This window comes from Tursiops truncatus, chromosome 9, assembly GCF_011762595.2.
Source record: "Tursiops truncatus isolate mTurTru1 chromosome 9, mTurTru1.mat.Y, whole genome shotgun sequence".
Lineage (NCBI taxonomy): Eukaryota > Metazoa > Chordata > Mammalia > Artiodactyla > Delphinidae > Tursiops > Tursiops truncatus.
In genome coordinates, this window is record NC_047042.1 from 30,887,332 (window position 1) to 30,912,378 (window position 25,047).

At 36.4% G+C, this 25,047-nt stretch overlaps 1 protein-coding gene across 3 annotated transcripts in view; it reads left to right on the forward strand.

Moving 5' to 3' along the window:
- HYCC1 (hyccin PI4KA lipid kinase complex subunit 1) overlaps window positions 1–25,047 on the forward strand; it is a 182,302-nt gene that overhangs the window by 71,913 nt on the left and 85,342 nt on the right. The window contains exons 11-12 of one of the 3 annotated variants that reach the window (XR_012333916.1): window positions 3,423–4,959; window positions 8,576–8,657. Coding sequence is in view for 2 of the 3 variants with exons in the window: in XM_019928606.3 (XP_019784165.1) it covers window positions 3,423–3,997 (575 nt within the window). In the remaining variant the exon portion in view is untranslated. The other 2 variants (XM_033862967.2, XM_019928606.3) reach the window with 2 other exon arrangements.

A 25,047-nucleotide genomic window follows, 5' to 3' on the forward strand; every position in this document is an offset into this window, starting at 1 on the left:
TAAAATTTTGTTAAATTTTAGTAATCATTGGCTTTGTTATGTCTGGATAATTTCAACAGTTTATAACGATTTTGCACTAATGATCCCATTAATAGATCTTTTGTGAAACTGCTTCTACAGCGTAAATAGACAATTCTTGGTTGTCACCAACAGTGACATGCTGATTTTACTCTCAGTTGCAGTGGCCTCTGGCATTTACCTCAGTTAGATTTTACTTGCCCTTACTTTGATTTTGTTTTTTTTAAATTAATTTTTGTTGGAGTATAGTTGCTTTACAATGTTGTGTCACTTGCCCTCACATTGAAGACAACTGTTAGCAATGGGGAATGGGCTTGTTTGGAACTTCTTAGTCTCATTAAACGTCTATTAGGGAAGCAGAAGTAGCAATGTCATACTACCTCACCAACGTGCTTTGGTCTGTCTAGGAAATAAAAATTTCATTTAGAGTGTATTCAGTCAAAAGACGTGGATGGACCTAGAGTCTGTCGTACAGAGTGAAGTAAGTCAGAGAAAAACAAATATTGTATATTAATGCATATATGTGGAATCTAGAAAAATGGTACAGATGAACCTATTTGCAAGGCAGGAATAGAGACACAGATGTAGAGAATGGACGTGTGGACATGCGGTGGGGGAGAGGGTATGGGATGAACTGGGGGATTGAGATTGACATATACACACTGCCATGTGTAAAACAGATAGCTACTGGGAACCTGATGTATAGTGCAGGGAGCTCCGCTCAGTGCTCTGTTTTGACCTAGGTGGGTGGGATGGGGGGTGTGTGGTGGGGGGGAGGTACAAGAGAGAAGGAATATATGTATACATAGAGCTGATTCACTTTGTTGTACAGCAGAAACTAACACAACATTGTAAAGCAACTATACCCCAATTAAAAAAAAAAAAGTTTATGAAGCGCTAGCTAATTGGGAAATTAATTAACCAGCGCATTGGCCTACCAGCGCAGGGCAGTATGAAGCTTTGAGGACCTTTGGAGGTGCATATTGCTGCTGGGTGTGGAGTACCCAGGGCATCCATAATAACTTTCATTTTCAGTTTTCAAAATTTGAAAGAATCAGAATAGAGCAGTGGTTCTAAACTTTGCTGCACATTGGTCATGTGGGAAGTTTTAAAAATCCCAGTGCCCAGGTCATACCTCATACTATTTAAATCAGAATGTCTAGGGTGAGAGCCAGGCATTCGTAGTACTTAAAGATGCACAGCAAAGTGGGCGCCCACAGGAATATATGGTTCTGGCCGCCAGTGTTTTGCCTGTTCACATGTTGTAGCACCATTCAGGAGACCTTGAAATGAAAAATATTTGAAAATAGTGGGTAATGTCCCTCACACAGATTTGTGTTCTACATTTTAAAAGAGTATATACTGTTTTACATAGTCTTATGGTGTTTTGAACTTTCACTTTCATTACTGGTCCATGGTAGACATATTCATGTTATTTTTTCCCATCTGTTATGGATATTTCCTTGACAACTTTAAATAAACCATGGCTTTGTGATTTGAGACACAATAAAATGTCTACAAGTATTAACTCGTTAGGAGTTTCATTCCTTTGTTTCGATTCCAAATGACCATTTTCAGAATAAAGGACCAATAGCCAATTTGTTTTTCCAAATCCATTTTTATTTTTCTCCAGTTTAGTAATGAACGGTTACAAATTAGCCTAAATTTATGGAATTAGTATGAGTCTGAAGGAATAGACTGTTTAATTATGTCACAGCCACATTAATATTTACTAATATACAAGATGATTGGTGTGTGAAACAAAAACTATACCTGTAGCATTACTAATCATGATATAAGTGCATAAGCATTTTTCCAGTATCATGGTTTATTAAGGCAGTCTCAGTGTAATCTAATAAAAAAATTGTGCAAGGGGAATTCCTAAGTGGCTTGGTTCCTCATGTTAAGAAGAGCTAAAGTTTTGGCTATAAATCCTTGAAAATTTGCCTAAAGCTTGACATAAGTTCAAGTGGTCACAATATTATCTTAAAAATAATAGAAATTCTATTTTAAACTATAAAAAAATTTCTGTTTCATAGTCCACATCAAATATGTGTGTGAAAAAATACAGAACATTAATTGATGCTCTGAGTTTTGTCATTGTCATTTGAAATTAAAGAACATGACCCCATTGTCTCCAGTGCTGTCAGAGTATGGTGAATTATGGTAATTTCTACAGTGCAAATATTTGGCTTAACACCTAACATTCACTCGTTCAATTTTTGTTTTGGATCTTTTCGCTTTTCTTGTTTTGCATTTTTATTTTGTTTTGTTTTCAGCCATCATTTTGTCTTATCATCTTCAATTCTAGAGCAACCTGACAACAATAATGATACTACTGAATTGGGCATCCTTGTCATTCCTGAGATTAGTGTCACAAATGTGGCCGGAGAGAGGACCGGGAATGGGGAAAAAGGCAGAACACTAGGAGAGATTGATGCTCAGCATATACAGGGTGTACAGGAAACAACCACAGATCCTAGAACTGAGAGCAAAGGCTTGCCAGAGATCAGGAGGCAAAAATCTGTAAGAAAAATGATGGAGGATGGAATAAACTCACCTGGCAGAGTGCAGTTTTAGCAGAGCACTTTATAGCTGCACTCCAAGGTATCTCATGGCAAAGGGTCACTGCTGCATGTTTTAAGCAACAGTTGCACAGTCACAAAAATTTTGCATGTCACCTAATCAAAATGCATGAATTATGTACCACAGTTTCTCAATGACTCTTAATGCTCTTTGGAATGGTCGTAGCTCTGCTCTCTGAGTAAACAGTTATGAAAATGAGGCAGAAAATTGCTTCCAAAATAATTTTCTGCTTATGTTTTGAGATCTAAAATTACTTTTTTATCTTTGTATTTTTGCCATCTTTGATATGAAGGAGAATGTATAAAGAATTTTAACAAGTTTGAGCTTGTGATACTTATGGTCTGTATATTTTTCTCTTAGTAAAATAATCTAGAATGTGTAGTGCAACCTTTAAAAAAATCTTTGAAATATTTTAATACTATTTTTTAAAAAGTTCCTTGGTATGGTCTTTGATTTTACACTGCTTTGCTACTGGGGGAGAGTTTACCTCTAGTTTTACTGTGTGGTATTTTTCCTAATTGTTTCTGATCTTTTGCATGAATAGTAAGAGAACTTTTTCTAAAAACACAGTGGGGTGTGGTTTATGGCATGCTTTTCGTTTAATACACTCTAAATTACTCTTATTTAATTATAATGAACTATTGTTGACATTTTATAGAATGTTTTGATTATCCTTTGATTTTGGTCTATAATCTGTTGCTTTACATATTTTGCTAAAATTTAATGTATTTAAAGTATACTTGATTTGGTATGAATCATGAAAAAACAATTACTTAAAATGCTTAATGTTAATTAATATTTGTTATTTCTTTGTTTAGGAAATACAGAATTAACAGGTCAAGAAGAACTGATGGAGATATCTGAAGTTGACGAGGGATTTTATTCCAGGGCTGCGTCTAGTACTAGCCAGTTGGGTTTATCAAACAATAGTCAAAATTGTAGTAACAAGGGAAGTGTAGGAAAGACTCAGAGACGGTCAGGAGGAAACAAAACTGGAGGAAAAGAAAAAGAAACTGCAGGGGAGTCTTGCAAAGATCACTTTGCTCGAAAACAAACCCAGAGAGCCCAAAGTGAGAATCTCGAGCTTCTCTCCTTGAAGAGACTTACATTAACAACCAGCCAATCTCTGCCTAAACCTAATAGTCATGGTTTGGCTAAGACCGCTGCGACCGTATTCAGTAAATCCTTTGAACAAGTTAGTGGTGTCACAGTCCCATATAACCCATCATCTGCTGTTGGCTGTGGGACTGGGACAGATACCAATAGGTTTTCTGCTTGTAGTCTGCAAGAAGAAACGCTTATTTACGTTTCTGAAAGGACTGAACTTCCAATGAAGCATCAAACAGGTCAGCAGAGACCTCCTAGTATTAGCATTACTTTGTCCACAGATTAATTTGTAAGAGTTTTCTCACGTAACCAGTGAATCAGAAAATACGACTTTGCTTCTTCATGAAAGTTCCCAGGGTCGTCTTTCATACCTGTTCCTGACAGGAGCCCTGATATCTTAAATTCTGAAGGCTACCTTGACTTTATGAAGGGAATAATGTCTAGGTTGCAGTAAGTTGAAATATGGTTTTGTTATTTCTTGGTTGTGTGTTTTCCCCTTGGCTTGAGTCTTTTTTTTCTTTTCTTACCTTCTTATTTGTTTCTGTTGCCGTAAGATTGTCAGTGTGACAATACATTTTGGCAGGTTGTCTGATCAGATTGGTCACAGCTCATGAGAGGTTATGAGTCTTTTTCTTTAATAACTCCTATTTTGGTAGCTGTGTGTTTGGCCTTCAGTGTAAAAGGGAATCTCCTTGCATGAGAACAGTGTTTTCAAGGATGAGGCTGCTGTACAACTCCAGGAATTCTACAGCTGGCTGTTTAGCGAGCCAGTCTGAAAAACAGGCATGTGAAAAACAAAAATGACGTGTATGAAAAGTGCCTGCTAAAAATGTTTGTAACCAGATCGTCTTTAAGATTAGTAGAACAGTTTATATAAAGCACTGGAAAATGCCTGGTAACTCCGTAACCTAAAATATGATATGATTCCAGGGGATGGGAAGAGGGGTTTCCATTGTTATCTTTGGAACATTTTTATATCAGAAATCAGATTGCTAGTAGATGTGTTGCTTTGAAGTGTTTGATCTGGATTTAGCAGGTGAAGATCCCTTTCAGTTCCTAAGATGTAATAGGCCATAAAACTGACTTACCCTGCTGCTGGACTTCGGAAAACCTACTTAGCTTGGATTCCCACAATTCAGAGCACACATCATTGAAGACTTCCTGGAAATGACTGAATTTTGCAACCCATCTCTCAAGATACCAGTGTTTACCATATTGAATTGTTTGTCTACAAATGAAGGAAATTAGGTAAATTTTTCATCTATAAAATATCATTGAAAGAAAATAAAAATAGTGAAATATGGACAAAGGACATTTATATATTAACTAATTTAGGGTTATATATGTTTGTGTTCTTAAATTTAAAATTTTAAGTATGAAAAATATTAAATGTGTTTCTTGTTTTGTGAACAGGCCTATTTGAAATGTTCTTGTTATGATAGAATAATGAATGTAGTTGCTCCCAACCAAAAAATAAAAATAAAAAGGCAATATGGCAGAAGCTAAACAAACTTGTATGTAGCTATAGAGAGTCAGGTGACATCCAGATGGATGTAAAAATTTGATGTTTGCTAGTGGTGGTCATTTCAGCTATGGTTGAGGTTCCTTATAAATCAAGTATACTTAAGTAATAATCTAGGGTAAGAGAGAGAAAGCAGGGTTGAGGATGAGAGACTAAGTTGACTGGGGAGGAAGATGTAGGGAGCTGTCCCCTTGTTAATGGTTAGTACACAGTAGTTTCCTTATTCACAGTCTTTAGCTGTGGTCACACAGAGAAAATGCTAGTTTTCCTCTTGTACCTGCTTATGCAGAGCTCAAATATGTGAAAAATTTGTTATGTCTTGAAGACTGCTAAAGCATTTTCACTATGAATGCAGTTTTGACCATAACTGCTTTGGCTATCGTTTTAAATCCAATTCTTCAAAAAGCATGAACTAGTTTTTATTCAGTAACCCTGAATAAAATATGGTTTTTAATGTAAGTGAATTTGATTTTTTTAGTGCCACTGATAGAAATGGAATAAGATCTATTGGCATACATTGTAGGAAAAAACAAAAAAAAGCAAAGCAACCAGACAGTGAAAGTTGATAAAGTATTAATTTAATAGAAATCCTGTCTACAATTTAAATCCTGTGTACAATTACTGTGAATTTCCTATTGTCTTTTTGTAATTCTTTAACAAAGAATTTCCCCTAGGCATAGCTACTAACAATATTAATAATAGTCTTAAGAACTAATTTAAAAGATTGGCATTGGAGGCAAGTTAAGGTGCTTAGGAAACATTATAGAATAAGTTTGAGGAAACATTAGCTGGCACAAATAAGAGATCAGATTTTAATGTTCAGCTGTTGTAATGGAACCTCATTTTGTTACTATTCTAGATCATTGCTATTATAAATCATTGTGGTCTGAGGACCAGTAGGGAACATTGGCATTACCTGCCATCTTGTTAAAAATGCAGAATTTCAGAGCCACCTTAGATCTACTGAATCATAATCTGCCTTTTAATAAGATCTCAGGTGATTATTATGTACATTAAGGTTTGAGAAGACAGTATCAAAGTGCAAACAAATCACTTATCTAATATTTAGAATTCTCAGTGTTCTCACAACCCTAGATCAAATATGTTGGATACTAGATCATTATAATCTTCATTGTTTTTAAAGCTAATTAATTTTTTAAGTGTCAACTGACTTAAGTCCCCTAATTCTAAATTTTTAATGAATCTCATTTATTTTTACAATAAAAATGTTAACATTTTATATTCTTCTGTTATTTGAAAATGGAATCAGAGCTGTAGATGCCTACAATTTTAAGTATGAAAGGGGTACCACCCTTTTACACAATGCACAACAAATCTGCATGTGTTTTTTCTTTTAAAAACCCTGAAGGCTTACTCAAAGGAGTGGTTCTGAATTTTTGCTCCAAGTAATTTGTCCCAGTTGATTTTCTAGAATGTGGAGTTATGGTAACAGTCAAATTCTTTAGTAGTACCTTTGATACTATTTCAAATAAAGATTATACATTTGAAAATTTTTATAGCAGTTATTAATACTGGGTAATGCTAACTGTGGTAACAATGATAATTATCGCTGCTCTTCTTATCCCACTCACTTTTCCAAATTTGAAAGTTGGAGTGGCTTTTGTAGGTCATTTTCTTATGAAGATGCTGATGTGACCATTTGGTCACAGACCTTGTGTATATCCAGAGTAATACCTTTTACCACAAGAAGGATTCTGCACAAAACTGGGGCCTCGCACCTCATAGCTCAGAGGATCTGTGCAGACATTGTAGTCCCATTCCACATTTTAAACCTCTAAAAGATTCTTGAAATTACCCAACCTCTCACTCTTCAGATATCCGACTACCTGGGATATTCTAGTGAAGCTGGGTGCCAGCTTTTCCGTTTTAGAATCCAAGTGGGGAGAGAGACAAAGACTTCAGGGGAGTGTCCCAGGGCAGGTGAGCACCCTGGAATCCCTTATTATACCACCATGGAACTTTTAAAGGCAGCTCTGTAGATTTGAAGAGTAGAAATTCTCAGTCCTTAAATGATTTCAGTGTGTTTAGAAAAAGCAATATTTCATTGCTCTTTTCAATTATGAAGTAACTACTTAGCAAACATTATTCAATAATAATTATAAAAGTTATTAACTTTTAAAGATAAAAAGTTAAAATAAAGGGAAATAAAATTTTTAAACCAAAATGGATGAAAAATGATCCCATTTTTAAGGGATTTTGTCTGTTTTGGAAGAATAAAATTAAAGTGTTGAAACCTTTAAATTGTAAAGAAAAATACACCCTGAGACCTAATTTTCAGCAGATATTAAAGTAAGGCTATTTAACGTTTGAGTCTATAGGCACAATAAGTCTACACTTTATTAAAGGGAAGCACATCAAGGAAATATATCTGTTAAATAAGGTAACTGAAATTTTTTTTTTTTTTTTTTTGCGGTATGCGGGCCTCTCACTGTTGTGGCCTCTCCTGTTGTGGAGCACAGGCTCCGGACACGCAGGCTCAGCGGCCATGGCTCACGGGCCCAGCTGCTCCGTGACATGTGGGATCCTCCCGGACTGGGGCACGAACCCGTGTCCCCTGCGTCGGCAGGTGGACTCTCAACCACTGAGCCACTAGGGAAGCCCCTGAAAAAATATTTTTTAAAAAGCCATTTAAAAAAAGAATAATTTGATGGGTACTTAAATTAATCATTGTAGATAGAAGTTAATGTATAATAGTGTCTTCCCAATCTTTGGATAAAAAATAAACTCTCTAGTCCTTTAATTAGCATGAATTTATACTTTTAGATTAATTGCTTAGTAAAATTATACTCAATACTTTGAGTTATTCACATTTATATTTAATATTGTTAAATTCTTCATCAGAGAACAGAAATATGTTGTCTTCTGTATTTTGTAACTTGTGCATACCTACAGAGATTACCAGTGAACGTTTTAGAAGATGCTTTTGTGTTTTTTAATAGTAGAGTTCTAGAGTACTTATGTCTTGATATGAAGTTTCTACTAGTAAACTGAAGGTCCTATTTCACATACTGTTATTTTCTCTTATGTGGAGTTTATTGTGTACCTCTTATCTTTATTTCTAATCACGTAGTGATACTAATCTTTTCATAGTAAATTGACTTGTTTCTAATCGTGTTCCTAGAGTTTACATTCCTAAAGAATAAATTACGACTTTGGATATTTTTATGTGCTCTCTACCTTTTTAAGGCTATGGAAATAAACTGGAGTTTAGTTTTTTGAAGTTTTGTATATTTGTGTAAATGTTCTCCATATGCAATACTTTATAGAGCAGTGTTGCCTCTTGTTTTAATGAAATAAAAACTGAAAAAATATTTTTTCCAGATCACTTTACTAATTAAAAAATCGTCATAAAATTTTGCAAAAGTCATGATGTGAAGGAAGAAATTAAAGGAGGAAGACTTAGGTGAGTTGAGCCATTGAGAGCTTTGGGGAGTAAGCCATAGGACAGTGACATCTCATTCCTGGCTTTACATTTTACATGGCTATGGATGAGAAGTGTGACAAGTTCATTAGTATCCATCCAAAAGAAGATGAGCTCCATGGGTCATGTACCAGTGACTGATTATTTGTCATACCAGAAGTACAGGCAAATTTAGATAACAGTGCTTTGCCCTTTTATCTTTCATATGGGTCTTTATCTCTTGAGTGCAGAGACTATATGCCCCTAGTTCCTAGTATAGGATTTTGTACATGGTAGGTATTGAGACATTCAATGAATGTGTGAGTTAGGTTGACGTTAGTTTGGGGAAAGAATCAAGGATAAGGTCTCCAACATATTGTATTACGGTAAAATTTTAAAATTTCATTTACTGACTCTAGGAAATTTCCATGACATTACTTGAATAGGATTACTGTGTGTGCTTAGAAACAAAACCCTCTTAGAAGCTTGAAAAAAATCCTGTTGTATAGTTGATTATATATTTGGATAATTCCATTTCATCTAAGGAAGTAAGTAATTTAGGAAATATTTTCTGACTGCTATTAGAGGAGCAATCATAGAAAACAAGAGAAGCGATTTTGTAGGCAGTATGTTAGCCCTATGGAATACAAACTCTTCTAGTGACTTTAGCAATCCCAATAAATAGTTGATTCAGTTCATAGAATCTGTAATACCAGCATATAATTATTTTATAATTATTAAGAAAGGCTTTTACAAATAATTCTAGTCACTTGGTAATTTCCCTTGCATTGTTATTGTGGTGGTAGATAGCTAATATTTGTAGTTAAAATTATGATCTCATTTAATCTTCAAAAGAGTCCTATAAAATGATTAGAATTTCCATTTTACAAAAGAGGAAACTGAAGCTCTCAAAAGGGCAGGTGACTTGCCCAAGGTCACTTAGCTGCTGGGTGGAAAGCTAGAGCTTAAACATAGGTCCTGTGACTCTCACTTTTCTATCACTTGGTAAAAGAAGATACTAAGTGAATACTACATAACAGACATGTGTTTGATATTCACTCATTCCATCTGTCTTATAGGTGACAGAGTTAAGTTTTAAGGTCAAAATAAAATTTTTCCAAAAATAAATTATGATACGTTTTGTAGAGCTTTAGGTAATTGTGTTTCAGTGGTAAACTGAATGCTAGTTATTCTGATATTAAAAGCATAGTAAAATATAATTAAGATTTTGTTTATTTTTTTACCTGTCAGATAGATAAGGATTAAAAAGATTGATACTAGTATTAGTACAGGTGTGGGGAAATCATTAGTTTAAGAGGCCATTGGCAGGACTTAAATTGGTACAACTAAATTGATGAGCAGTTCAGCAGGATCTATCAAACTTTAAAGTGCATACACCTTCTGACCTAGCAGAATCCTGCTCTTCCATGTTTATTCCACTCTCTATATTTTACAGAAATTTTAGCATAAGGTATAAAGGTATTCATTGCAGCATTGCTTGCAATAGCAAAAAAAAAAAAAAAAAAAAAAGCAACAATCTAAATGACCGTTAATAGAGGACTGGATAAGTTATGGTGCACACATATAGTGGAATACGATGTAGCTGTGGAAAACAACGCAGATGTGTATGTGGTGATTCAGAGAGATTATTTAATAGAATGTTCCCTGAAAAAAACATGTCATAGAGCAATCCCATTTTTATAAGACTTGGGTAGAACATTTAATACGGGTGTATATGTGTTTATATATGTTTACATATTCATATATGTACATATGTTCAGCACATGTATATTTGCTGGTATGCGGGGAGGAAAGCATTATTTCTCTAAGTATGATCTAAAGACAGCCTGCATTAGGGAAAAAATGGTGCTTTTTAAAATAGAGATTCCTAGGCCTTGTGCTGATCCCTCTAAATCAGAATCACTGAGTGAAGCATGGAAACCTTTATTTCTAACAAGTTTCTCATTTGATTCTTATACAAACTTAACATTTGGTTTAGTAGCTGACAGCAATGAATTGGTTATCTTTATGTCTCTGGTAGTGGTTTGTAGTTAGGAAAGACAAATGTGTTTTAAAATTAATCGTTAAATTGAGGTATAGTTGACACATAACGTTATATTAGTTTCAGATGTACAACATAATGGTTCAATATTTGCATATATTGCAAAATGATCACCACAGTAAGTCTAGTTAATATCCATCACCTTACAGAGTTACAAAATGTTTTTTCTTTTGTGATGAGAACTTTTAAGATTTACTCTCTTAGCCATTTGCAGATAAGCAATACAGTATTATTAACTGTAGTGATCATGCTGTACATTACATCCTCATGACTTACGTATTTTATGACTGGAAGTTTGTACCTTTTGACTCCCTTCACCTATTTTGCTCACCTTTCCACCCCTGCCTCTGACTTATTTCACTTAGCATAATGCCCCCCAACGTCCATCCATGTTATCACAAACGGCAAGATTTTCTTCTTTTTTACGGCTGTATAATATTCGTGTGTGTGTGTACCACATTTTCTTTATCCATTCATCTATTGATGGACACTTAACATTGTTTCAGAAAGGACAAATTTCTTGACCAGATCTTGTGTTCTAAATGAGGCTCTCCCTAAGATAAAGCCAATTAACATTGATTAACATCATCAACATAGACCTGTTGGTGAAAGGTAAATTGACCTGACACACAAAAATGATTCTACTCTATAGTACATGCCAATTAAATAAGCAATCCTTAAAAAAAAAACCTTTGCTGTTGTTTAACTCTCTCAAATATCATCTGATGACCTGCTAATAAAGCAAAATTAAGTACTAAAAGTTAACTACAGTAAGACAGTGCACCACCTTGATATGCTTACCTGTCTCTCAGAACTAGAAAATTAGCTATTTGTTGAGTTTTGAGACCTGTGCCCAAATGGTTTAAGACATGTCTGTCAAGACAGGGAACTGATTGGATTTGGCAAAGTTAAGAAATGGTTTAGGATTGGTGGACACAGCAAATAAGGACCTTGAAGAATCTTGATAAGTAAACTGTTGTTTGATAAGCTAGCTGTTTGCCCAGGTCAGCAGGTCATTGTTTCCATCCTATAGGAACTTCCTTATGCAAACAAAAAATTAGAGATTGTTCCTGTTTGTCTTTTGTTTTGTTTTGTTTTGTTTACCATCTTATCTTTCCTGGGCAAAGGTTTACTGGAATGAACAACTATCTCATATTGACATAGAGGGCCTACAGTTTTATCTAAGCCATAGTTTGATAGTTTCAAACTTGATAGTTTGAAACTTGATAGTTTCAAGTCTGTTTATCTCTCCACATTCAAAGATTGTAAGTCAATACTATAAATACAGCATATTGATACATCGTTAATGACTTCTTAGGGTTCTACAGAAGGTCTCAGAGATTTCTTCTGAAGCTTCTTGACCCTTATCACACTGGATTTATACTTGTAAAGTGCTGTAATATAATAATCCTCATCACATTGTACTGTGATTATCTTTTCACATGTCTGTCTCCCGCACTAGACCATTGCCCTGTGGGAGTTTAGTATAATACCTAATACATGATAGTGAATAAAGATTTGTTTTACTAGATAGAATGTAAATCCAATCCAGGAAATGAGTGGCAACGTAGGAACACTGTGTTGCTCCTCTTCCATTCAAAAGAAATCTGTGAAACTCATTTGATTCTCTAATGTACATCAGTACAGGGATGAAGGTGAAGGTTGTAAAACTTTACCACTTTGGTTCTTTAACGAGTATCTACATAAAAGTTTTTTGAGAAGTAAATTATGATACATCATGTTTCTTTTTACTTTAATGAATAACATGAAGATTTTTCTGGGCTTATGTTTGACTTTCTTTTTCTATCATATTCTCTTCAATATTTCTGTGGCGCACATAAGTGATATCTAGACTCTTTAGCAAATAAAGTAGGAAAGACTTAAACACTACAAATTTTCACTTCTTGCTTCACTTGTTTCCTTTTATAGAAGCTACAAGTATGTTTAACTTTTGTATCCCAGGTCCATTACTACCTAGTGAAGGCCTATAGTGCATTTATCTTAAAACTTGTGTTCTCTTCACTTAGCCAAGATGCTTCTACTTCTGTCTTGCCCCCTGTGCTATATAATTTTTACTAACATTTTCTTCTCCAAATTGCTTGAAATATAACCCTCTGGAACAACATGTCACCACTTCCTCTTCTCTTCTAATTCTACTCTAGTGTGGAATCTCATTTCAATATTCATTTACATCCACCAAGTTGAATTTAATGAGGCAAGGTATGTTTGAAAGGAGAAAACAAGCAAGCAAGCAAACCCATGAACTATACTTATAATAGGAGAGAATATTACAGTTTGCCAAGCAGGAAAAAATTGAGCTGTGTTATACAAGCAAGTGGTTAGAGGTAAACTGTAGCACTACAACCCCACTCAGCAGTGGTGGTGGAGGACACTTAGGAGAGGAACTCTTTACAGTGAGAATAAATCTGAGCAGTATTTCTTGTCTGCTCTGCACAGAAGGTAAAGATATCCCAAGGTACAGATCTGCCCCATTTTATGAGTCATAGTTGGCCAGGTGGTAGAGGACATGGAAGTAACAAGGTTGGAGGATGAGTGATAAAATTCAGGCACTAAATATATGGTTGGACTTCTCAAAATGGGCTCAGATTGTAAGAATAATTGTTCTCTACATAAATACTAAATAAAGACCCCATTTGAAGGAGATGCTAAGTACTCAGATGGTCAGGGTGATTCTGAGGATGTCAGTAGATCTTTCTTTCATATCCCAGTCCTTGTTCAATCAGCTAATGAACAAAGTGGCAATACTGGAAGCAGAAGGGCTATACATGGACTTCAACAATATGGCGCTCCTGGGACTTCCCTGGTGACGCAGTGGTTAAGAACCCGCCTGCCAGCCATATAGCACAGGGAGATCAGCTTAGTGTTTTGTGGCCACCTAGAGGGGTGGGATAGGGAGGGTGGGAGGGAGACGCAAGAGAGAGGAGATATGGAGATATATGTATAGCTGATTCACTTTGTTATAAAGCAGAAACTAACACACAATTGTAAAGCAATTACACTTCAATAAAGATGTTAAAAAAAAAAAAATCCACCTGCCAATGCAGGGGACACGGGTTCAATCCCTGGTCTGGTAAGATCCCACATGCCACGGAGCAACTAAGCCCGTGAGCCGCAACTACTGAGCCCACGTGCCACAACTACTGAAACCCACATGCTGAGAACCTGTGCTCCGCAACAAGAGAAGCCACCGCAATGAGAAGCCCGCACACCGCAACAAAGAGTACCCCTCACTCGCTGTAACTAGAGAAAGCCTGCGCGCAGCAACGAAGACCCAGCGCAGCCAAAAATAAAAAAATTTATTTTTTTTAAAACGTATAAAATAACAGACAAACAATATGGCCCTCCTTTTGTCAAGGCTACCCTTATTACTGCCACTGCTAAGAGCTCAGTCTGCCGGCAGGAGTGACAAACCCTAAGATTTCATGCCCTAGGGCAACCAAATAGTTGCCTAGTGGCAGACCAATTATATCAAATCTCTTTTGTCATGGAGAAGCAGCTATTTGTTCATAGAGTAGACACTGTTAATCTGGATTTAGATTTGCCTTCCCTGTCTGTCATGCTTCTGTGTGCAACACTAAGTGCCCTATTGACCATCATGATTTTCCTCAAAATATTGCATCTAAGGAACTTGCTTTATAGTGTAAGAAGCAAGGTAGAGGGGGAATTCCACTTCCATTAATGGCAGACTGGGTAATAACATCAAGATTTCCATGGACATCTAGATAATCTGAACGAATTCTTTTTAAAATACGAAAATCTAGAGAGGCAAGCCCAGCATTGCGGCCACTTCTTACCTGGAGGTATCGGCTGATTCTAGAAGAAGCGCTTAAGGGGATGAGCAGTGCTTTTACTACCCCCAGAAGGCTAGGAGGACAAAAATTGGATACTAGTGCATGCCATCTCATGGGGAGGGGCTTAGAAAACTCCCATGCTTTGGTTTGGGGTCCCAAAAAGCTCCACCAGTGAAGGAAAAGTGAGTTGAACGTACACTCCCCCACCCTCCAAATTCATGGGGAATTTAGTGCAGCATCAAATCATCTCAATTCCTGAAATTGAATTGAAGTAATCCCTTAGGTGCCTGGTAACAAACAAACAAATACTCTGTTGAGGAAAGAAAAAACATCTCAAGTTTCACGTTCCATAATTTTTCAAATTAAATGTTCAGCAGAGAAGAAGAAATAACCAGACACTACTACAGCAGAGCAGCCCTCACTGAGGACAACTAGTGACATTGGATAAAATAATTTAAAACCTCTGTTTGGAACCATTGAAGAACTTTTAAGCAAACAGGACTCCAAGAGCCAAAATCCCAGAAAGAAGGTGTGCTGAGAAGAGTTTACAGAGCAGGCCTGACATACTATCCTTAGAAAGCCCTGCTTGCAATGTTGGCCTTTGGCTGGCACCTGGGAATTTGGATTACAGGAATGTTCCCACCATTTCCCAATTGATAAGGTAGTTTACTATATATAAACTGATTATACAAACAACATGGTTTATGCTGAACATCTGCTTTCCTCTGGGCGTCTGTAATTATGATACATGCTAGGCAGAAGGTGCCTATATGAACAGCTTCTAATACAAACCCTGGGCAGTAGATCTCTAAAGAGTGTCCCTGGCAGATAACATATCACATAAGTTGTCACAATTCAATACTGGTGGAATTAAGCACATCTTGTGTGATTCCACAGGGGAAAATTTTTGGAAGCTTGTGCCTGGTTTCCTATGGATTTCACCCCATGCACTTTTTCCCTTGGTTGATATTGCTTTGCGTTGTTTTGCTGTAATACATCATAGCCATGAGTATGACTGTATGCTGAGTCCTGTGAGTCGTTCTACTAAATCACTGAATTTGAGGGTTTTCTTGTGGACTCTCAACACAGAAGGTAACCAGAGAACTTGTGAGCAAATCTTGTGCAGCTACTTTTTCCTTTATAGAATTTGCCAGTTTGGGACACAAATCTGGGTAGAAGGCCCAGGAAGAGAATTTCTGCTAAGAATCAGAGAAGCAAACAAATTATAGCAACTCCAAGGAACTAGAAAGACAAAAAGCTTAGGTTCATCAAGCCATCCAACACTTGAAAGACCTAAGGTCCCAATAAGGCAGAAAGTTTCAGAGAAGTGAGCCTGATACTCTGCTGCTTTTCCCCTTGAGTATTTGCTGAATTCTGGGACTGATCAGAACTGAAAGATTAAAAAAAAAAAAAAAAAAAGGCAGAAACCTGAAAGCCAAAGCAAAGATATCTATTTGTCTGTCTTTTCTATCTATCTATCTATCTATCTATCTATCTATCTATCTATCTATCTATCTATGTCATCATTGTAGGTAAGAAACAAAAATTGGAACAGGAGAAAGTAAAGCTTATAAAAATTATAACCTAGTTTCACATCCACTGAATTATAGATTGGATTAATGTGATCTGCTTGCCACCACTCTTATCTTCCTACCAGGGAATGGGGTGATCCCTCCCTGTATGAAAATAACATTCCAGAGACAGCACGGTGTATCATATACAATATCTAGCATTAAGTCAAAAATTATGAAGAATACCAAAGAGTAGAACCATGAGGAAAAAGACATTAAAAGCAGATCCACAGATGACCCAGTTATTAGTGTTATCTGATATGGATTTAAAAACAGCCCTGATTGGGCTTCCCTGGTGGCACAGTGGTTGAGAGTCCGCCTGCCGATGCAGGGAACACGGGTTCGTGCCCCGGTCCGGGAAGATCCCACATGCCGCGGAGTGGCTAGGCCCATGAGCCATGGCCGCTGAGCCTGCGCGTCCGGAGCCTGTGCTCTGCAACGGGAAAGGCCACAACAGTGAGAGGCCCGCGTACCGCAAAAAAAAAAAAAAAAAAAAAAAAAAGCTCTGATTAATGAATCGAGATTGAGAATTTAATAAGAACTAGAATCTTTTTTATTCAAAATTCTAGAACTGAAAAATGCAAAACCTGAAATTAAGAACTCAGTATATATATTTAAGCAGATTAGAGAATGGATTAAACAATCAAAAAGAGATTGTTAGACTGGATTTGTTAAAAAGATCAGAAATGCTTTAGATTCAGACACACATACATCAAAAATAAAAGGATCCAAGATGCACTATGCAAAGAGCAACCATAAGACAGCCAGAATGGTTATACTAATATCAAATCATTAGACTTTAAAACAAACAAAAAATGTAACTAGAGATAAAGAGAGGCATTTTATAATGATAGAAGGGTCAATCCATCATGAAGATATAACAATTATAAACACACACTAACAACAGAGCCCCAAAATATATGAAGCAAAAATTGTCAGAATCGAAGGGAGAAATGGATAGCTCAATAATACTTGGAGCCTTCAATACCCCATTTTTGATAATGGATATAGCCATGAGGCAGATCAACAAGAATTTATCCTAGCAATTCAAGGTTGTATTAATTTCATAGAGCTGCTGTAACAAATTACCACAATTATATGGTTTACAACAATAGAAATTTATTGTCTTACAGTTCTGGAGTTCAAAATGAACGTGTCAGCAGGATTGCATTCCCTCTGATGGCAATCTAGGCTTTTCTTTTTTAAAAAATAATTTTTAAAATTGAAGTATAGTTGATTTACAATGTTTCAGGTGTACAGCAAAGTGATTCAGTTTTATATATATGTGTGTATATATATACACACACATATATATTCTTTTTCAGATTCTTTTCTATTATAGGTTATTACAAGATATTGAATATAGTTTCCTGTGCTACAGAGTAGGTCCTTGTTGTTTATCTATTTTATATATCGTAGTGTGTTAATCCCAAATTACTAATTTATCCCTCCCCCCGCTTTCCCCTTTGGTAAATATAAATTTGTTTTCTATTTCTGTGAATCTCTTTCTGTTTTGTAAATAAGTTCATTTGTATCACTTTTTGGATTCCACATATAAGTGATATCATATGATATTTGTCTTTGTCTGACTTACTTCACTTAGTATGATAATCTCTAGGTCCATCCGTGTTGCCGCAGATGGCATTATTTCACTCTTTTTTATGGCTGAGTAATTTGTATACCACATCTTCTTTATCCATTCCTCTGTTGATGGACACTTCGATCACTTCCCTGTCATGGCTATTGTAAATAGTGCTGCTATGAACATTGGGATGCATGTATCTTTTCGAATTAGAGTTTTCGACTTTTCCGGATATATGCCCAGGAGTGGGATTGCTGGGTCATGTGGTAATTCTATTTTTAATTTTTTAAGGAACCGCCATACTGTTCTCCATAGTGGCTGCCCCAATTTACGTCCCCACCAACAGCGTAGGAGGGTTCCCTTTTCTTTACACCCTCTCCAGCATTTATTATTTATAGACTTTTTGATGATGGCCATTCTGACTGGTGTGAAGTGATACTTCATTGTAGTTTTGATATGCATTTCTCTAATAATTAGCAGTGTTGAGCATCTTTTCATGTTCCTATTGGCCATCTGTATGTCTTCTTTGTAGAAATGTCTATTTAGGTCTTCTGCCCACTTTTTGATTGGGTAATCTAGGCTTTTTTAAAATCATGTACATCAAGACTGTTCCAGCCTCTACCTATTACTTAATTCCAAAGCCATTTCCACAATTTTAGATATTTGTTGTGACAGCACCCCACTTTCTGGTACCAAAATCTGTTTTAGTTCCTCAGGGCTACTCTAACAAATTATCACAAATTGCGTGGCTTAAAACAGCAGAAGTTTATTCTTTCACAGTTCTGGAGGATGAAGTTCTGAAATTAAGATGTTGGGAGGGCCATGCTCTCTTTGAATGCTCTAGAGGAGACTCATTCCTTGCTTCCACCAAACTTCTGGTGGCTCTAAGCAGTCCTTGGCATTTCTTGTCTTCTAGCTGCATTACTTCAATCTCTGGCTCTGTCATCATATAGTCTTCTTCCCTGTGTATCTTCATATGACCTTTTTTTAAAATTAATTTATTTATTTTTGGCTGCGTTGGGTCTTCATCGCGGCACGCGGGCTTTCTCTAGCTGCGGCAAGCAGGGGCTGCTCTTTGTCGGGGTATGCGGGCTTCTCACCGCGGTGGCCTCTCTTGCTGCGGAGCACGGGCTCTAGGCGTGCGGGGGGCTTCAGTAGTTGTGGCGCACGGGCCTAGCTGCTCTGCGGCATGTAGGATCTTCCCGGACCAGGGCTCGAACCCGTGTCCCCTGCATTGGCAGGCGGATTCCCAACCACTGCGCCACCAGGGAAGTCCCATATGACCTTCTTTTAAGGACATTAGATTTAGGGCCCACCCTGATCCAATATGACATCTTAACTAACTACATCTGCAAAGACCCTATTTGTAAATAAGGTCACATTCTGAATTTCAGTATTTCATTATTTTGATGCTAGTTGTGGGATTTTAATACATACTCTTTATCAGATTGAGAATATTCATAGTTTGTTGAGTGTTTTTTATCATGAAAATGTACTGGATTTTATCGAATGCTTTTTCTATCTTTTTCTGAGGGGGACATGGACATTCTTTCTTATTTATTTACTGAGGTATGATTAACATACAAAACTCCTGTACATATTTAATGTGTACATCTTGATGATTTTGAAGTTAAATGTATACTCATGAAACTGACACCATATACAATGCCAAAAACGTAACCATCACTTCTAAAAGTTTCCTTCCTCCGTCTTTTTCTAAAATATAAGAATGTTTCACATAAGATCAACCCTATTAATGAATTTTTAAGTATACAATACTGTCAACTGTATGCACAATGCTGTACAGTAGATCTTGAGGACTTGTTTATCTTGCTTAAGTGAAATTATGTGTGTTTCGACCAACATCTCCTCCATTCCCCTTCACCCTGTCAAATGCTTTTTCTACATTTAATGAGATGATTATGTAGTTTTTGTCCTTTATTCTATTAATATGGTGTATTACATTAATTTATTTTTGAATGTTAAAACAACATTGCGTTCCTGGAGTAAAGCCCACTTGTTAAAGCTCTAGTATTCTTTCTATAGGATTTGTTATGTTATTAACAAATATGTTATGCTTGTTTTATGCACTAACATAAGACCTATCCTTGAGATTATTCCATGTGCACCTGAGAAGAAAGCATTTTCTACTGTTGTTGGGTGAAGTATTTTACAGATATGTGTTACGTCAAATTTAAGTGTAGTATTGTGTAAGTCTTCTATTTTTTTGTTGATCTGCTGCCAGCTGTTCCATCCATTATTGAAAGTGGGATGTTGAAGTCTTCAACTATTATTGTTGAACTGTATATTTCTTCTTTCAATTCTGTTAGTTTTTGCTTCACCTATTTTGGGAGTTCTGTTATCATGTGCATATATGTTTATAATTGTTATAGCTTCCTGATGGGTTGATCCTCTTATTATTATAAAGTGTCCCTGTTTATCTCTAGTATTTTTTTTTTACATCTTTATTGGAGTATAATTGCTTTACAATGGTATGTTAGTTTCAGCTTCACAACAAAATGAATCAGTTATATATATACATATGTTCCCATATCTCTTCCCGCTTGCGTCTCCCTCCCTCCTACCCTCCCTATCCTACCCCTCCAGGCGGTCACAAAGCACCGAGCTGATCTTCCTGTGCTATGCGGCTGCTTCCCACTAGCTATCTACCTTACGTTTGGTAGTGTATATATGTCCATGCCTCTCTCTCGCTTTGTCACAGTTTACCCTTCCCCCTCCCCATAGCCTCAAGTCCATTCTCTAGTAAGTCTGTGTCTTTATTCCTGTTTCACCCCTAGGTTTTTCATGACATTTTTTTTCTTAAATTCCATATATATGTGTTAGCATACGGTATTTGTCTCTCTCTTTCTGACTTACTTCACTCTGTATGACAGACTCTAGGTCTATCCACCTCATTACAAATAGCTCAATTTCATTTCTTTTTATGGCTGAGTAATATTCCATTGTATATATGTGCCACATATTCTTTATCCATTCATCTGATGATGGACACTTAGGTTGTTTCCATCTCCGGGCTATTGTAAACAGAGCTGCAATGAACATTTTGGTCATGACTCTTTTTGAATTATGGTTTTCTCAGGGTATATGCCCAGTAGTGGGATTGCTGGGTCATATGGTAGTTCTGTTTGTAGTTTTTTAAGGAACCTCCATACTGTTCTCCACAGTGGCTGTATCAATTTACATTCCCACCAACAGTGTAAGAGGGTTCCCTTTTCTCCACACCCTCTCCAGCATTTATTGTTTCTAGATTTTTTTGATGATGGCCATTCTGAGCGGTGTGAGATGACATCTCATTGTAGTTCTGATTTGCATTTCTCTAATGATTAGTGATGTTGAGCATTCTTTCATGTGATTGTTGGCAGTCTGTACATCTTCTTTGGAGAAATGTCTATTTAGGTCTTCTGCCCATTTTTGGATTGGGTTGTTTGTTTTTTTGTTATTAAGCTGCATGAGCTACTTATAAATTTTGGAGGTTAATCCTTTGTCAGTTGCTTCATTTGCAAATATTTTCTCCCATTCTGAGGGTTGTCTTTTGGTCTTGTTTATGGTTTCCTTTGCTGCGCAAAAGCTTTTAAGTTTCATTAGGTCCCATTTGTTTATTTTTGTTTTTATTTCCATTTCTCTAGGAGGTGGGTCAAAAAGGACCTTGCTGTGATTTATGTCATAGAGTGTCCTGCCTATGTTTTCCTCTAAGAGTTTGATAGTTTCTGGCCTTACATTTAGGTCTTTAATCCATTTTGAGCTTATTTTTGTGTATGGTGTTAGGGAGTGATCTAATCTCATACTTTTACATGTAACTGTCCAGTTTTCCCAGCACCACTTATGGAAGAGGCTGTCCTTTCTCCACTGTACATTCCTGCCTCCTTTATCAAAGATAAGGTGACCATATGTCCGTGGGTTTATCTCTGGGCTTTCTATCCTGTTCCATTGATCTATATTTCTGTTTTTGTGCCAGTACCATGCTGTCTTGATTACTGTAGCTTTGTAGTATAGTCTGAAGTCAGGAAACCTGATTCCTCCAGCTCTGTTTTTCGTTCTCAAGATTGCTTTGGCTATTCGGGGTCTTTTGTGTTTCCATACAAATTGTGAAATTTTTTGTTCTAGTTCTGTGAAAAATGCCAGTGGTAGTTTGATAGGGATTGCGTTGAATCTGTAGATTGCTTTGGGTAGTAGAGTCATTTTCACAATGTTGATTCTTCCAATCCAAGAACATGATATATCTCTCCATCTATTTGTATCATCTTTAATTTCTTTCATCAGTGTCTTATAATTTTCTGCATACAGGTCTTTTGTCTCCTTAGGTAGGTTGATTCCTAGATATTTTATTCTTTTTGTTGCAATGGTAAATGGGAGTGTTTTCTTGATTTCACTTTCAGATTTTTCATCCTTAGTGTATAGGAATGCCAGAGATTTCTGTGCATTAATTTTGTATCCTGCTACTTTACCAAATTCATTGATTAGCTCTAGTAGTTTTCTGGTAGCATCTTCAGGATTCTCTATGTATAGTATCACGTCATCTGCAAAGAGTGACAGCTTTACTTCTTCTTTTCTGATTTGGATTCCTTTTATTTCCTTTTCTTCTCTGATTGCTGTGGCTAAAACTTCCAAAACTATGTTGAATAAGAGTGGTGAGAGTGGGCAACCTTGTCTTGTTCCTGATCTTAGTGGAAATGCTTTCAGTTTTTCACCATTGAGGACGATGTTGGCTGTGGGTTTGTCATATATGGCCTTTATTATGTTGAGGAAAGTTCCCTCTATGCCTACTTTCTGCAGGGTTTTTATCATAAATGGGTGTTGAATTTTGTCAAAAGCTTTCTCTGCATCTATTGAGATGATCATATGGTTTTTCTCCTTCAATTTGTTAATATGGTGTATCACGTTGATTGATTTGCGTATATTGAAGAATCCTTGCATTCCTGGAATAAACCCCACTTGATCATGGTGTATGATCCGTTTAATGTGTTGTTGGATTCTGTTTGCTAGTATTTTGTTGAGGATTTTTGCATCTATGTTCATCAGTGATATTGGCCTGTAGTTTTCTTTCTTTGTGACATCCTTGTCTGGTTTTGGTATCAGGGTGATGGTGGCCTCGTAGAATGAGCTGGGGAATGTTCCTCCCTCTGCTATATTTTGGAAGAGTTTGAGAAATATAGGTGTTAGCTCTTCTCTAAATGTTTGATAGAATTCGCCTGTGAAGCCATCTGGTCCTGGGCTTTTGCTTGTTGGAAGATTTTTAATCACAGTTTCAATTTCAGTGCTTGTGATTGGTCTGTTCATATTTTCTATTTCTTCCTGATTCAGTCTTGGCAGGTTGTGCCTTTCTAAGAATTTGTCCATTTCTTCCAGGTTGTCCATTTTACTGGCATAGAGTTGCTTGTAGTAATCTCTCATGATCTTTTGTATTTCTGCAGTGTCAGTTGTTACTTCTCCTTTTTCATTTCTAATTCTATTGATTTCAGTCTTCTCCCTTTTTTTCTTGATGAGTCTGGCTAATGGTTTATCAATTTTGTTTATCCTTTCAAAGAACCAGCTTTTAGTTTTATTGATCTTTGCTATTGTTTCCTTCATTTCTTTTTCATTTATTTCTGATCTGATTTTTATGATTTCTTTCCTTCTGCTAGCTTTGGGGTTCTTTTGTTCTTCTTTCTCTAATTGCTTTAGGTGCAAGGTTAGGTTGTTTATTCGAGATGTTTCCTGTTTCTTAAGGTAGGATTGTTTTGCTATAAACTTCCCTCTTAGAACTGCTTTTGCTGCATCCCATAGATTTTGAGTCGTCGTGTCTCCATTGTCATTTGTTTCTAGGTATTTTTTGATTTCCTCTTTGATTTCTTCAGTGATCACTTCCTTATTAAGTAGTGTATTGTTTAGCCTTCATGTGTTTGTATTTTTTACAGATCTTTTCCTGTAATTGCTATCTAGTCTCATAGCGTTGTGGTCGGAAAAGATACTTGATACAATTTCAATTTTCTTAAATTTACCAAGGCTTGATTTGTGACCCAAGATATGATCTATCCTGGAGAATGTTCCATGAGCACTTGAATAAAATGTGTATTCTGTTGTTTTTGGATGGAATGTCCTATAAATATCAATTAAGTCCATCTTGTTTAATGTATCATTTAAAGCTTGTGTTTCCTTATTTATTTTCATTTTGGATGATCTGTCCATTGGTGAAAGTGGGGTGTTAAAGTCCCCTACTATGAACATGTTACTGTCGATTTCCCCTTTTATGGCTGTTAGTATTTGCCTTATGTATTGAGATGCTCCTATGTTGGGTGCATAAATATTTACAATTGTTATATCTCTTCTTGGATCGATCCCTTGATCATGATGTAGTGTCCTTCTTTGTCTCTTCTAATAGTCTTTATTTTAAAGTCTATTTTGTCTGATACAAGAATTGCTACTCCAGCTTTGTTTTGGTTTCCATTTGCATGAAATACCTTTTTCCATCCCCTTACTTTCAGTCTGTATGTGTCTCTAGGTCTGAAGTGAGTCTCTTGTAGACAGCAAATATATGTGTCTTGTTTTTGTATCCATTCAGCCAATCTGTGTCTTTTGGTGGGAGCATTTAGTCCATTTACATTTAAGGTAATTATCGATATGTATGTTCCCATTCCCATTTTCTTAATTGTTTTGGGTTCGTTATTGTAGGTCTTTTCCTTCTTTTGTGTTTCTTGCCTAGAGAAGTTCCTTTAGCAGTTGTTGTAGAGCTGGTTTGGTGGTGCTGAACTCTCTCAGCTTTTGCTTGTCTGTAAAGGTTTTAATTTCTCCATCAAATCTGAATGAGATCCTTGCTGGGTAGAGTAATCTTGGTTGCAGGTTTTTCTCCTTCATCACTTGAAATATGTCCTGCCACTCCCTTCTGGCTTGCAGAGTTTCTGCTGAAAGATCAGCTGTTAACCTTATGGGGATTCCCTTGTGTGTTATTTGTTGTTTTTCCCTTGCTGCTTTTAATATGCTTTCTTTGTATTTGACAGTTTGATTAATATGTGTCTTGGCGTATTTCTCCTTGGATTTATCCTGTATGGGACTCTCTGTGCTTCCTGGACTTGATTAACTATTTCATTTCCCATATTAGGGAAGTTTTCAACTATAATCTCTTCAAATATTTTCTCAGTCCCTTTCTTTTTCTCTTCTTCTTCTGGAACCCCTATAATTCAAATGTTGGTGCGTTTAATGTTGTCCCAGAGGTCTCTGAGACTGTTCTCAGTTCTTTTCATTCTTTTTTCTTTATTCTGCTCTGCATTAGTTATTTCCACTATTTTATCTTCCAGGTCACTTATCCGTTCTTCTGCCTCAGTTATTCTGCTATTGATCCCATCTAGAGTATTTTTCATTTCATTTATTG